Source organism: Equus asinus, chromosome 10 (assembly GCF_041296235.1).
Source record: "Equus asinus isolate D_3611 breed Donkey chromosome 10, EquAss-T2T_v2, whole genome shotgun sequence".
Classification (NCBI taxonomy): Eukaryota; Metazoa; Chordata; class Mammalia; order Perissodactyla; family Equidae; genus Equus; species Equus asinus.
Genome location: NC_091799.1, coordinates 54,173,715 through 54,185,406, shown reverse-complemented (window position 1 = coordinate 54,185,406; position 11,692 = coordinate 54,173,715). Strand labels below are relative to the sequence as shown.

At 60.7% G+C, this 11,692-nt stretch overlaps 2 protein-coding genes across 2 annotated transcripts; one reads left to right on the top strand and one right to left on the bottom strand.

Moving 5' to 3' along the window:
- The first annotated feature begins 1,211 nt into the window (after positions 1–1,211).
- On the top strand, positions 1,212–7,778 carry RAB3A (RAB3A, member RAS oncogene family). The gene is made up of 6 exons (XM_014831579.3): positions 1,212–1,270; positions 2,528–2,647; positions 3,830–4,057; positions 5,208–5,326; positions 5,932–6,056; positions 6,947–7,778. Exons 3-6 carry the CDS (start codon positions 3,830–3,832, stop codon positions 7,135–7,137), a joined length of 663 nt encoding a protein of 220 aa, XP_014687065.1. The 5' UTR covers positions 1,212–1,270; positions 2,528–2,647; the 3' UTR covers positions 7,138–7,778.
- MPV17L2 (MPV17 mitochondrial inner membrane protein like 2) lies at positions 7,735–10,802 on the bottom strand. The gene is made up of 4 exons (XM_044773650.2): positions 10,491–10,802; positions 9,699–9,869; positions 8,900–8,976; positions 7,735–8,780 (listed from the first exon to the last, which is right to left on the bottom strand). The coding sequence occupies exons 1-4, from the start codon at positions 10,675–10,677 to the stop codon at positions 8,595–8,597; spliced, it is 621 nt and encodes a 206-aa protein (XP_044629585.1). The 5' UTR covers positions 10,678–10,802; the 3' UTR covers positions 7,735–8,594.
- Positions 10,803–11,692: the final 890 nt, after the last annotated feature.

Here is an 11,692-nt window from a genome sequence, read left to right as displayed (position 1 = left end):
ATCCCAGTCTCAGGACCTTTGCACTTGCTGCCCACCTCTCCCTGCAGCCAGCTCCTTCTCCTCCTCCTTCAGGTTTCTGCTTAAATGTCACTTCTTCAAAGAGGTCCACCCTAATCTCTCTGGCCAAAGTCACTCTCCTTCCAATCATTCATTCATTCATGTCATGCCATCACGGAGCATCTACTGTGTCCACAGGTCTAGGTGTCGGGGACACCATCCCTGCCTCTCAGAGCTCAGATGCCTAATGGATAAGTAAGTCAACCTGATCATTTCTGATGGGGGTGTGTCAGGAAGGAGAAATATGGTGGTATGCTAGGAGGTGACAGGGCAAAATTGGAACCTCCGGAAGGAGGTGGGTGTTGATCAGAGACCTCAAGGGGGTGAGAGAGCCAGGCACAAGGAGGGCTGAGGGAACACTGCTCTAGGCAGAGGGAACAGCAAGTGCAAAGGCCCTGAGGCAGGATCACACCTAGAGCTAGAGGAGGGAGTGTCTGCCTGGAGGAGGAAGATGAGATGGGCAGGTAGCTGGCAGGACCTGGGTTTCGGGGAGGAGTCTGGAGTTTACTCCCAGTGGGGTGGGACTTGGGAGAGTTTGAGGCCCTTCTCCCACCAGGCTCTGTTTCCCCTGCCACACAAGAGACACCATCATCAATGCACAGTGGTGCTGCCCCCCCCTCCCCCGTTACCCCCTCACCCCCCCCCCCCGCAATTCAAATAGTCCTAATTCCAGAGCCGATTGCTGATTCTTAACAATCAAGGCCTTTCATTATTTTTATTTTAAAATACAAATTCCTCTGTGCAGAAGCTGGCGCACGTTGTTGTGGGCTTTCTCCCCATGGGAAAAAAAAGTAGGTATTTCCGAGTGCCACCCACGGACAAAGACCAAGACGCGCCTTCAGGAGGTCAGGGAGCTGAGCGACCCGCTCGTCCTCACCCCCAACAGGGCCGCGGCCCGGGGCCTGGACCGCCGGCGCCTGGGGGCCCCACCAGGAGTGGGACTCCACCGCGCGTCTCCGCGTGGGGGGAGACTGGGGGTGGATTTACTTTTATTTATTTTTCATGTCTTTCTGAATTTTCCCAATTCTTTGCAGTGGGTCCGTGATAATTTTATAGTCCAAGTGGGGGAGAGGGACAACGCTACTCTTAGAAAAAATAGATTTCCCAAATGCAAGCGGGGAGGGAGGGACGTCGCTGCGCTTCCGGGGCGCTGGGGGCGGGGGGCGGCCTCGAGGCGAGAAGTTATTCTGGTCTCTCGGCGCCTCCGCAGCTGGTGAGCTTTATATAAAAAGGACGAGCCCCCGTCCATCCCTGCCTCCCGGGAAGGAGTCAGGGGGTCAGGATTCTCCGGGGACCACACGACCCCGGCCGGGTCTGGGGACCGAAGTTGGGGGCAGGGACCTAGAATGGGGGCATGAGGCCGGGATCTCGCTTTCCTGCGCCCCCCGCAATTCCGACGTTTTCGCCTTAAGACTTGGGGGAATAAACGATGGAGCATCTCAGCCCCCCAAGTCTCCATCTCTGAGCCTGGTTTCCCCAGGGTGGAGGAGGGGTCTTTCTGTCCCTGCCTTTCCATTCAGGACCCGGGGGGCGGGCGCGGGGTGGGTAAAGCAGGTCCCACCTCGCATCTTTATCGTTGGGTCGTTGACCCTCGCTCGGACCCTCCCTGTTACCGCAGGCTTTGCGGCTTTGGGGGACAGACCCTTTCTCTGCCCCACTTCCGCTTTCTTCTTTGCATTTTTCTCTGGAAAATGGGGCGCAGGGAGGGGAGGGATTCCCGGATCGCCTGCCAGCCCCTTCTTTCTTGTCTAGGAATTGGTGGGGAGGGGTGTCTCTCTTGATACCTCTTTTTTCGCTTCAGAAACAGGGTGGAGCAGCTACCAGCTCGGCCCTCTTTGGGGGACTTACATCTCAGAAATTGGATGGGTCTCTCTTGACTCCTATTTACCCTTTTTCTTCTTTCGTACTTATCTCGAACCCCATAAATAGGGGGCAGGGAGCATCTCTCGGACCTCTGTTTCTCTCTTCTGAAATTGGGAGTAGGGGACGTTTAACGAGAGGCCACGGCACCTAAGTCCTTGTGGGGGCCGCTGCAGTCCGCGACCTGGGCGGGCGGGGGCGGGGAAGGGGAACGCCTCCTGAAAACCCAGGCTCGACCAAGGCCTTGACCTCTCGGCCCTTCAACCGCTCGGGAGCCACCATTGGACAGGAGAAGGGAGTGACGATCTTCTATTGGCTATTAAGCCCGTCGCTCAAACACTTAAGCCAGTGAGAGGGCGCCGCGCAGCCACGCCTCCCTTAACGAGACAGAGAGGAGGAGCCGGCAAGCGACCCCTCCCCTTCTGCACCGCCCCCGCCCGCTACTGGTTGCGCACGCTGGGTCCCGCCCCATTTACATGTCAATCTGCGCATAAGCCCCGCCCCCCAGCGGCTCTGAGTGCGTCAGTGGGCCATATCTCTACGCGCGGCTCCGCCCCAGGATGGCGTCACGGCAATATCTGCATGTGAGGCCCCGCCCCGCTCTTTGCAGGACGTCACCGCTGACTGCAGGGGCCTCAGCCGCTGCCGCCGCCGAGCAGCCCTACATCGGCGCCCCGGGCCCCGTCACTGCTGCTGCCAAAAAGTCGCCACCTCATCGCTACAGGGCAAGGTGAGTTCCCGGGAGGCTCGGTTCGCTCCCGCTTCGAGCACCTGCGTAACCTTCATTTGACTGATAGGCTGGCGGGGGTGGGGGAAGAGATTGGCGAGGGCTAAAAGGAGGGGAAGGATGCGGCGGTCGCGGGCCTGGGGAGGGGTAGGGCCCCGGCTTCCCCTACCTGCTAGATCCTCACCTTCCCCCCCCCGCCCCCGCCCCGGCTCTGCGGCGGAGGGGGAGGGGAGGCGAATGCCTTGCGGGAAGCTGTGCGCGCGGGAGGTTCTGTGCGTGCGCGTGCGCGTGGTGTGCACACGCGTGTGAGTGTCCTCCTCTGCCGGCGGGTCTGTGTTCACTCTTGTTTGTGTGCCAGAGTATGCTCGTGTGACCCCGTGGGGGTCCTACACAAGTGTGTGCATGCTGCACGCGTGTGGAGGGAGATGCGTGGACTGTGCGTGTGCGTGCATGGCCGTTTGCATACGTGCACGGAGGTGCGTGCCCGTGTGGGTGAGCTGTACACGCCTGTATGGATGGAGGGCGCCGTGCATACGGGTGGGTTTGCACATTTGTATATGCATGTAGCTGTACAGACATATGTTTGCGTCTCTGTCCTGTGCACCGTGCTCGACCCTCATATGTGCACGCGCGTGTACAGGTGAGTGTGTGCCCTGCCGTGTGCACGTGAGCGTGTGCACATCCCGCCCCTATCATGTGATGCAGCTGCTTCAGCCGGAGCTTTCCCAGCCTGGGAGTCTGGGGGAGGGGGGGCTGCGGACGCGCGTCCCCGCGGGACTGTACATGAGTGTGCACGTGCGCCCGCGTGGCTGTGTTCTAAGGAACATGAATGATTGACGGGGGCGGGGCCGGCCGCAGTCACCCCTCCCTGCGCCGGCCGGTTTAGGGTTACAGCCGGACCTGGGCTCAGGCCTGCTGGAGGGGGCTGCACGGGTGCCCCCGTCCCGGTCGTTCTGAGCTCCTCCCCTGAAACCTCCGGCCTTTCAAGGCCTTTCAAGGTCACTGCACGGCCGCCTTGTGCAGTGGGCCCCACCGTCAGTCCTGGGGCTCCTGATGGGATCAGGGTAAGCTCTGCACACTAGTCCCTCTCTGGAGCTCTGGAGTTCCCTCCATCCTGTGCCTGGGCTTGGGCGGTTGGGGAGGGAGGGAGACCCCTCACGCCCGCCTACGGCCCCGCACCCCCAGATGGCGTCTGCCACAGACTCGCGCTATGGGCAGAAGGAGTCCTCGGACCAGAACTTCGACTACATGTTCAAAATCCTCATCATCGGCAACAGCAGCGTGGGCAAGACGTCCTTCCTCTTCCGCTACGCAGACGACTCCTTCACCCCCGCCTTCGTCAGCACTGTGGGCATCGACTTCAAGGTCAAGACCATCTACCGCAACGACAAGAGGATCAAGCTGCAGATCTGGGTGGGTCCACCTGGGGGGCTCCCAGCTCCATCATTCTGGGTCCCTGGAAAAGCAGCTCCAGCTTTGCCTATCTCTTTCCTGTCTGGATTTATTCACTCACACACTGGGCATTTATTAGGTACTTACTGTGTACCATGGGCTAGGGGCGCAGAAGAGAGTGCTGCTGTTCTCCCATGGGTGCCTAATCAGGGCTCTCCAGGAGTGGGGCAGGAGCAAATGCTGTGTCCTTTCCTAACCATCATCTGAACATCCCTTGGCTTGGTGCCTCAGTTTCCCCATCTTCAACTTCCTCCATGTGAGTCTGTATGAGGTTTTACTGCAGCTTGGCTCCCAGCCTCATTCCCTGGGACAGAGAAGGCTCCTCCCACAGGGTCTCCGCGCCTCCCTCAGCCACCCAGGCCTGAGGAGGCTGTTCTATCCCAAGTCAGAACCATCCTGCTCTGGTCACAGCCTCCCCGGCCCCTACCTCACTCAGGGGGAAACCCACACCCCTCCCCTGGCCCAGGAGAGCCTGCCTGTCCATCCCTGCTGCTGCCCCCCCCGCCACATCTGCCACATCTGTCTCCCTCCCCCTCCCCCTCAGCCTCCTCACTGTCCCTCCAATGCACCGCCCAGTCCCCTTTGACCTGCGGCCAGGCTGTGCCCTCTGCCTGGAAAGCCACCCTGAGCCCCACACGGCCCCTCCCTCACTTCCCCAGCATTGCAGCCTACCCCAGCCCCCCTGCCCAGCCCTGTCCAGCTGCATCTTCCTCTGCAGGCCTCACCACCCTCAACACAGGATCCATTCTCTTCCTCTGCACCTGTCCTCGTCCCTGCACTGGGCTATCGGTCCCACAAAGGCAGTGAGTTTTGTCCGTTTGTTATCAGCTGTGTCCTCAGTGCTCAGTGCAGGGTATGGCACGGGTCAGTGCCCAGTACATGTGCATTGAATGAACGCGGGGACGGTTCTGCAGGTACCAGACTGTAGGTTGAGGGAGCACCACATTCCTGGCACAAGTGGCCTCTCACTCTCCCTGACCCACTGTGCCTCTGGGAGAGCCCCTGCTCCTCTCTGGCCCTCAAGGGGCTGGACTGGATGATGTCAGAGCTCATTTCTACTCTGAGGAGCTTACGGGTGGGTCCTCTCTGACCCCTTGCTCTTCTTCCCCAGGACACAGCAGGGCAAGAGCGGTACCGGACCATCACCACAGCCTACTACCGGGGAGCCATGGGCTTCATCCTCATGTACGACATCACCAACGAGGAGTCCTTTAACGCCGTGCAGGACTGGTGAGCACACCCCCATCCCCTCTGCCAGGCTTAGTGCAAAGCCTGGGGCACAGGCCAAGAGGAGGGAGCCCCAGCCCCCCTGGCAGAAATGTAAATGACAATATTGGGGTCCCAGACCTGCTGCCAGTCTATAATCATTAAAACACAGTGACACTGGCTCAAAATAATGGGAAGAAAGGATTTCAGGTAGAAAATGAAACTGTAAACATATAGGGAAAAAATCTGGGGGGACAGGAAATATACGTTGGCATAAGCCAGAGGATATACACATTTATATTTGCTGCCCGGAAGTAACAGTACATTTTAAGAAAATTTGCAAATTTGCTGAGGAGGGAGAAATTCCTCTCTCTGGGTGGGGGGGATCTGGGAAGGGTGGGAGAGGCTGCTTACAAGAGGGATTTCCAAAATCAGGGGCGCACTGGAGCAGATGCCAGGAGAGGGGGGGTGTTCCTGGTCGGACAAAGGCTGGGAGGAGGCATGGAGCCCGCCATGGTCAAGGGATGATGGGGAGGTGGAGGGCTGGAGGGGTGCGCGAGGGGAGACAGCAGAGGAGGGTGGAGCTCAGCGCCTCCAAGCCCTAACCCACCGGTCACCACCTCTGCCAGGTCAACCCAGATCAAGACCTACTCGTGGGACAATGCCCAGGTGCTGCTGGTGGGGAACAAGTGCGACATGGAGGACGAGCGGGTGGTATCATCAGAACGTGGCCGGCAGCTGGCTGACCACCTGGGTGAGTCCCCAGCAGGGCTGGACATCTACAGGCTAGAAAAGGGACACAGGCCCTGAAAAGGGAGGGGACACACCCAAGGGCTCACAGCAAAGCCAGGACAGGGCCTGGATTTGAATCTAGACAATTCACTTCCTGCAAACTGGCTTTGGTCCAGGAGCCATCTTGATGGATCTTGATGGATGCATAGGAGTTCACTATGCAGGAAGTTACTGATTCATTGTGATGCCCTCACAGCCCAGCCTTGTGCTGGGTGTTGCTGGACCCCTGAGAGGCCTCCAGTTTTGTGGCGTAGAGGGAGGGACTTGGGCTGGGGGAGTCCATAGGGGGAGCCAGGCTCTGCCTGGTGTAGATATGACTTCCGGGACGGGGGCAGGGACTGGATCTGGTACTTGAAGAAAAGGTGGTCTTTCAGGCAGAGGAAACAGCTTAGGCAAAGGCCAGAGGTGGGAAAGGCCAGAAGTGCGTGTTTTGGCAAATAATTTTACACGGCTAGAACCTGAGGGATCACTTGGAGGAAATGTGGCTGATTGTCCACGGCCTGAACCACATGCTGAGGGCAATAGGGAGCCATGGAGGGTGTGTGAGCAGGGGAGGGCACGGCTGGATCTGGGCGTCAGATGCTGCGAGGGCCAATGTGTGGGGCTAGGTTGAAGTGTAGGAGCAGGGAAGCGGGTCTTGCCAGGCCCTGGAGACAATGAAAAGGGGACAGTCTCAGGGTATAGAAAGGAAATACAGGGCTGACCCAGTCCAATGTTGTTTCCACGGGGGACTTGTCAGTGCCTTGACTGTGTGGTCAGCACTGGTAATCTCCAGGTGTTCCCGGGCCTCAGAGAAGCTCTCTGCCAGTGGGGGACCAGGGTCCTCACCCTTCTCTTCTCTGACGACCATAGGGTTCGAGTTCTTTGAGGCAAGTGCTAAGGACAACATTAATGTCAAGCAGACCTTTGAGCGCCTGGTGGACGTCATCTGTGAGAAGATGTCCGAGTCGTTGGACACGGCCGACCCCGCAGTCACGGGCGCCAAGCAGGGCCCCCAGCTCACGGACCAGCAGGCGCCCCCGCACCAGGACTGCGCCTGCTGAGAGCTGCCTGTCCCTCTGGCCTGACCCCGCCCCCACCGACAGCGGGCGCGAGACCCCTACCCCGACTAGCCCGTCACCTTATTTATTATCGTAGCTATTTATTTATTTATTGGAGATGTCCCCCAGGGGCTCGGCGCCCCACCCACCCACGCCCCGCCCTGTACATACAGCCCTGTCCCCACTCTGCCGTGGCGTGTCGTGGCCCCGTGAACTCACTGCTCACCCTCCTCTCGACACCCCACCTTTTTTTTAATTCACCCCCATCAACAGTTACCGGTTTTGAAGGGGGGGTTCAGATGACACCCCAGGGCAGGCTGATTGGGCGATGGGAGGTGACCAGGCCTGCCAGCCCCTTGGCGGTGACAGATAGGCGGAGGCCACTGTGGCTCTCAGCATGGACCATGGGGTGGGTCAGAGCTGGGCAATGGCCCTCCTGGCTCCTGGTCCCCACAGTTTTACCCTTTTTTTTGGATGGGGGCGCTGCTGTGGGTACTCACCACCCTGGGACTCCCCCCCCAGACCTGTTCTGATGTCATGAGTGTGAAACGTGACCCCCAGTCCCCCAGGAGATGTCATGACAACACTACACACACCCAATAAAGCGAATGGACAGCGCTGCACCCCAGTGCTGGCTTCGGTCACCCAGGAGCACTTCAATTACAGCGAGAGTTTAATGGAATCTCCACAGTCTATGACTAGAGGATGAGACTGGAGGCTGCCCGGCCCTGCCTAAGGCTGGGAGCCAGGGAGCCGACTCCAGGCAGGCCCTGCTCTGAGGGGAGGGGTCATGTCCCCACCTTGGTCCCAGGGAGTCCAGAGCAAGGCCACAGCAGTGTTGAGGGGTTGTGGCTTGGGACTGGCTGGGGCCCAGTGCCGAGGACGGGACATTTCGGTCACTGGGCACTAAGGCTCCTGGTGAGAAGGGCTGGGCAATGACTGTCCATCTTCACGGTTGTGCTCCAGATGGGGAAACTGAGGCTGGGTAATGGGCAGCCCAGCCAGATGCCCAGGGGCTGGGGTAGGGCTGGGACTCAGCCCAGGACTGTGGCCTGGCCTGCCCGTGGGGGCCCGTGCCCCTTCCTGCCCAGACGAGTGCTCGGCTGGGGCTCAGTCTTGCCCTGTCTGGCATCTGGTCCCAGCACGGTGCGTGAGGCACCCCCAGCCTGGGGCTGTCAGGGGGCCCGGGGTCTGTCCGCACAAGAGGGCATGGTCAAACAGCCCGTTCATCCCGTTGGGCTCCTCCTCGCTCAGCCCTCCTCCACTACCGGTCCCGGGCTGGGGTCGACCTCTCTGGGCAGAAGCGGCAGGAACTCAGCCGAGGTCACATCAGGCAGCAGAGATGCGCTCGGTCTTCACCCTGTTGGCGATCAGCTCCGCGCCCGCCCACCGTGGGGTGCAGCTTGTTCTGTGCACAGGAGGCCCTCTCCCTGGAGGGTCGCTGTACTGCCATCTGGGGCTCACATATGTGGCCCCTGAGGAGTCCCTTGGGTGCCTGGTCCGCCCACCGCGCTCACCCGGTACTTCAGGTAGGAGAGGTACGTGTCCCAGCCCAGCGTCAGGCCATTGATGTAGGTGACTCGGAACTGGGGGGGCACGAAGAGGAAGTTCACCAGCTGCGCAGCCGGCCACACGCACCAGTCGGCCTGCGGGGAGGGGCGGAGGGCGGTGAGGGCGGGGCCGGGAGGGACCTGGGCGGGGCCCGGAGGTAGTGAGGGGGAGGAGGCGGGGAATGCGGGTGGACGGGGCCTGAGGGCACGCCCACCTTGTAGAATTCCCAGAACTTGTCCCGTAGCTCCTGGCAGCTCTCATCCAAGGTCTGGCCCTCCAGGCAGCCAAGGCCTGGGGAGGAAACCAAGCAACGAGTGTCAGAGGCTGGGGAGTCCCGATGGTGGAGAGTGGGGCAGGACCCCTGAAGGACGGAGCGTCCCCGGCCGAGGAACCAGGATGCTTAGAAGCCTTGCTGTGGGAAGAGTGGTCCAGCAGGGCGGCCAGTGTGGGGACACAACACAGAACAAGTGGGTCCCAGTGAGAAAGAGAGGTTCTAGACAGGTTCCCCAAAGGAAAGGGACACCCCTTTCCCGAGGCTGAGGCTGTTTCACTACCCGATGCGGAACTGAGCCTGGGGGTGCGGAGCGAGTGACGCTCCTTCCCGAGCCAAAGGCTGGGATGACTGCGCCCCATCAACCCCAGCCATCGTCCCAGCCCCAGCAACTCTTCCTTCAGTCTCAGGGCCTTTGCATGGGCTGTTCCTCCTGCCTGCTGGCTCCTTCTTCAAGTCTCAGCTGAGTGTCCTCTCCTTTCAGAAGCCCTCCCAACCACTGCCCAAGGCAGCCCCATGAGACCCTGTCCTCGTCCCTTCCACACTTTGCACCATTGTCTGTGATTCTGCCATTCACACCCACTCCCACCGGATCTATCCTGTCACCATTGTGACCTGGCCCCCGGTCCAGGGCCACCCACACAGGAGATGCATCAGAAGTGCAGCTCACACCTTCTTAACACAAAGCTGACTCTGCCCCTCACGACCTACAGGGGCCAAGCCCAAGCGCACAGGTCCTTACCCAAGAAGTACCAGACGCCCAGCATGGGAGAGGCCACCAGCTGGTCAACGAGGACCTTCCTGAGGACGTTTGGGAGGCCGCGGAGGCCGGATGCAGGGAGCAGGTGGTCCAGCCAGAGGTACCAGTAGTGCAGGAAGGGGCCCATGCTGCAGCCCACTGCAAACATGCTCGCTGAGGGCACGCCAAGAGTCCCAGTCAGGCCTGCAGACCCCGAATCCACTCCCTCTCCGGCTCAGACCTGGGTAAGCCTGACCGCCCACAGCCCACCCGGATGTTCTCCATGACAAGCCCCACCGCCAGGCACCATTCCCGGGGCTCCTCCCAGATCTTCTCACCTCCTTCCCTCACCACCCCGCGGGAGGGTTCTACCATCGCCCCCTTCCCAGAGGAGGAAACCGAGCACAGCAGGTGGGGAAGTGTGAGGCCAGCGCGCCACCCCCAGCTGGCCCGTCCGGAGGCTGCGCCCTTGACAACCGGGTGCTGCCCCCCGTGCTCAGTGCCGGAGCCAGGGAAGCACACGAGGGGTGGGCGGGGACAGAACCCCAGGTATGGGGGGGCCTGAGGCCCCAGACTGGGAGGGACAGAGGCCCGGGGAAGGGTAGGATGGGAGGGGATCGAGACCTGGGAGGGACTGTCAGGGTCTAGGGTGCACGTGGAGGTCAAGGGTCCTGCCAAGAACTGAGGGCATGGGTCAGGGGTCACGGCCCGCGGGCCCGGTTCAGAGGTCTCCGAATCCGAGGTCGGGGTCAAAGGTCCTCTAGGGTCAAAGGCCAGCAGCACGGGTCTCCTCACCTGAGCGCCGAGGATCGAACTTCTGGCCGGGCCGGGAGCGGATCTCCCAGGACTGGCGCACGCCGTCCCCGGCCGCCATGAGAGCGCCGCAGCCCAGCGTGTTGGTGACGAGCAGTGCACGGCCTTGGAACAGGGGCTGCCCCGCAGCCCAGAGGCCGCGCAGCCAGCGCCAGCCGCCGGACGCCATTGCCCTCCGGGACCCAGGAACCCGCGAACCGGGCCGACCCGCTCGTGCCGGCCAATCGCGAGTCACCGCCGCACCCGGGGTGCCCGCCCCGCGCCGTGCTGGCCAACCGCACGCTGTCTTCGCTATCTGCAGGCCGGCCCCAGCCACGCTGACCAATCGCTGACGGCCGGGCGTTCACCTTTGCCCGCCCCGAGCGGTATTAGCCAATAAAAGACCGGTATCCCATCCCGGGCCAATCGCTGAACGAGGCCGCACCCCGCGCCTTCCGGACCAATCGCAAATAAGCCTCGCGCCACAGCACGCAGGACTCTTGATGACGTCCCGCCCTATTTCCCCGCCTTTCTGAGCCGGCCTCTGCGTCGCGGTCGCCGCGCTCCTATTCATCAAGCCGGGCAGCGCACCGACCAATCGTAGGCCAGCGTTACGGGGGTACATCCCTGTCGCCCCGCCCCCCGTGCTGAGATGGCCAATCTTGACGACAGTCTTCACCGTGCTCTCTCGTCTAGCTGGCCTCCAGATTTCCAGACTCTCCCGGAATTCCTGAGAAGGGGTCCGGCCTGTAGCCCTGACAGCCGGCGGGCGGAAGTCCACTCCCGCCAAGATCTGCGAGCGTGGGGGCGGGGCTACAGATCTGCGGCGCGCAGCGCAGTGGGAGCCTGGTTTCGACCTTGACCTTGGTCCTGACTTTAGCGGGCCGTGTGACCTCAGTTCCAGAATACTAGTAATAATTGAAACCTTGGGCTCTGTTCTGGGCAGATTACGTGCATTAAGTCATTTTACAACAACTTTGTGCTGCTGCAGGAACAATTATATCCTCATTTTACCTCCTGTGTTCCTCCAGGGGAAAATGTGAATTTCAGCGGAACCTGTTCTTTACCTACAGGAGCAGGGTATCACAAGCTGTGGCCCGTGGGCCAAGTCCTGTCACTGCCTGTTTTTGTGACTCCCACGAGCTAAGCATATTTCTTACATTTTTTTAAAAGGTCGGGGGGGATCAAAATAATATTCTATGACG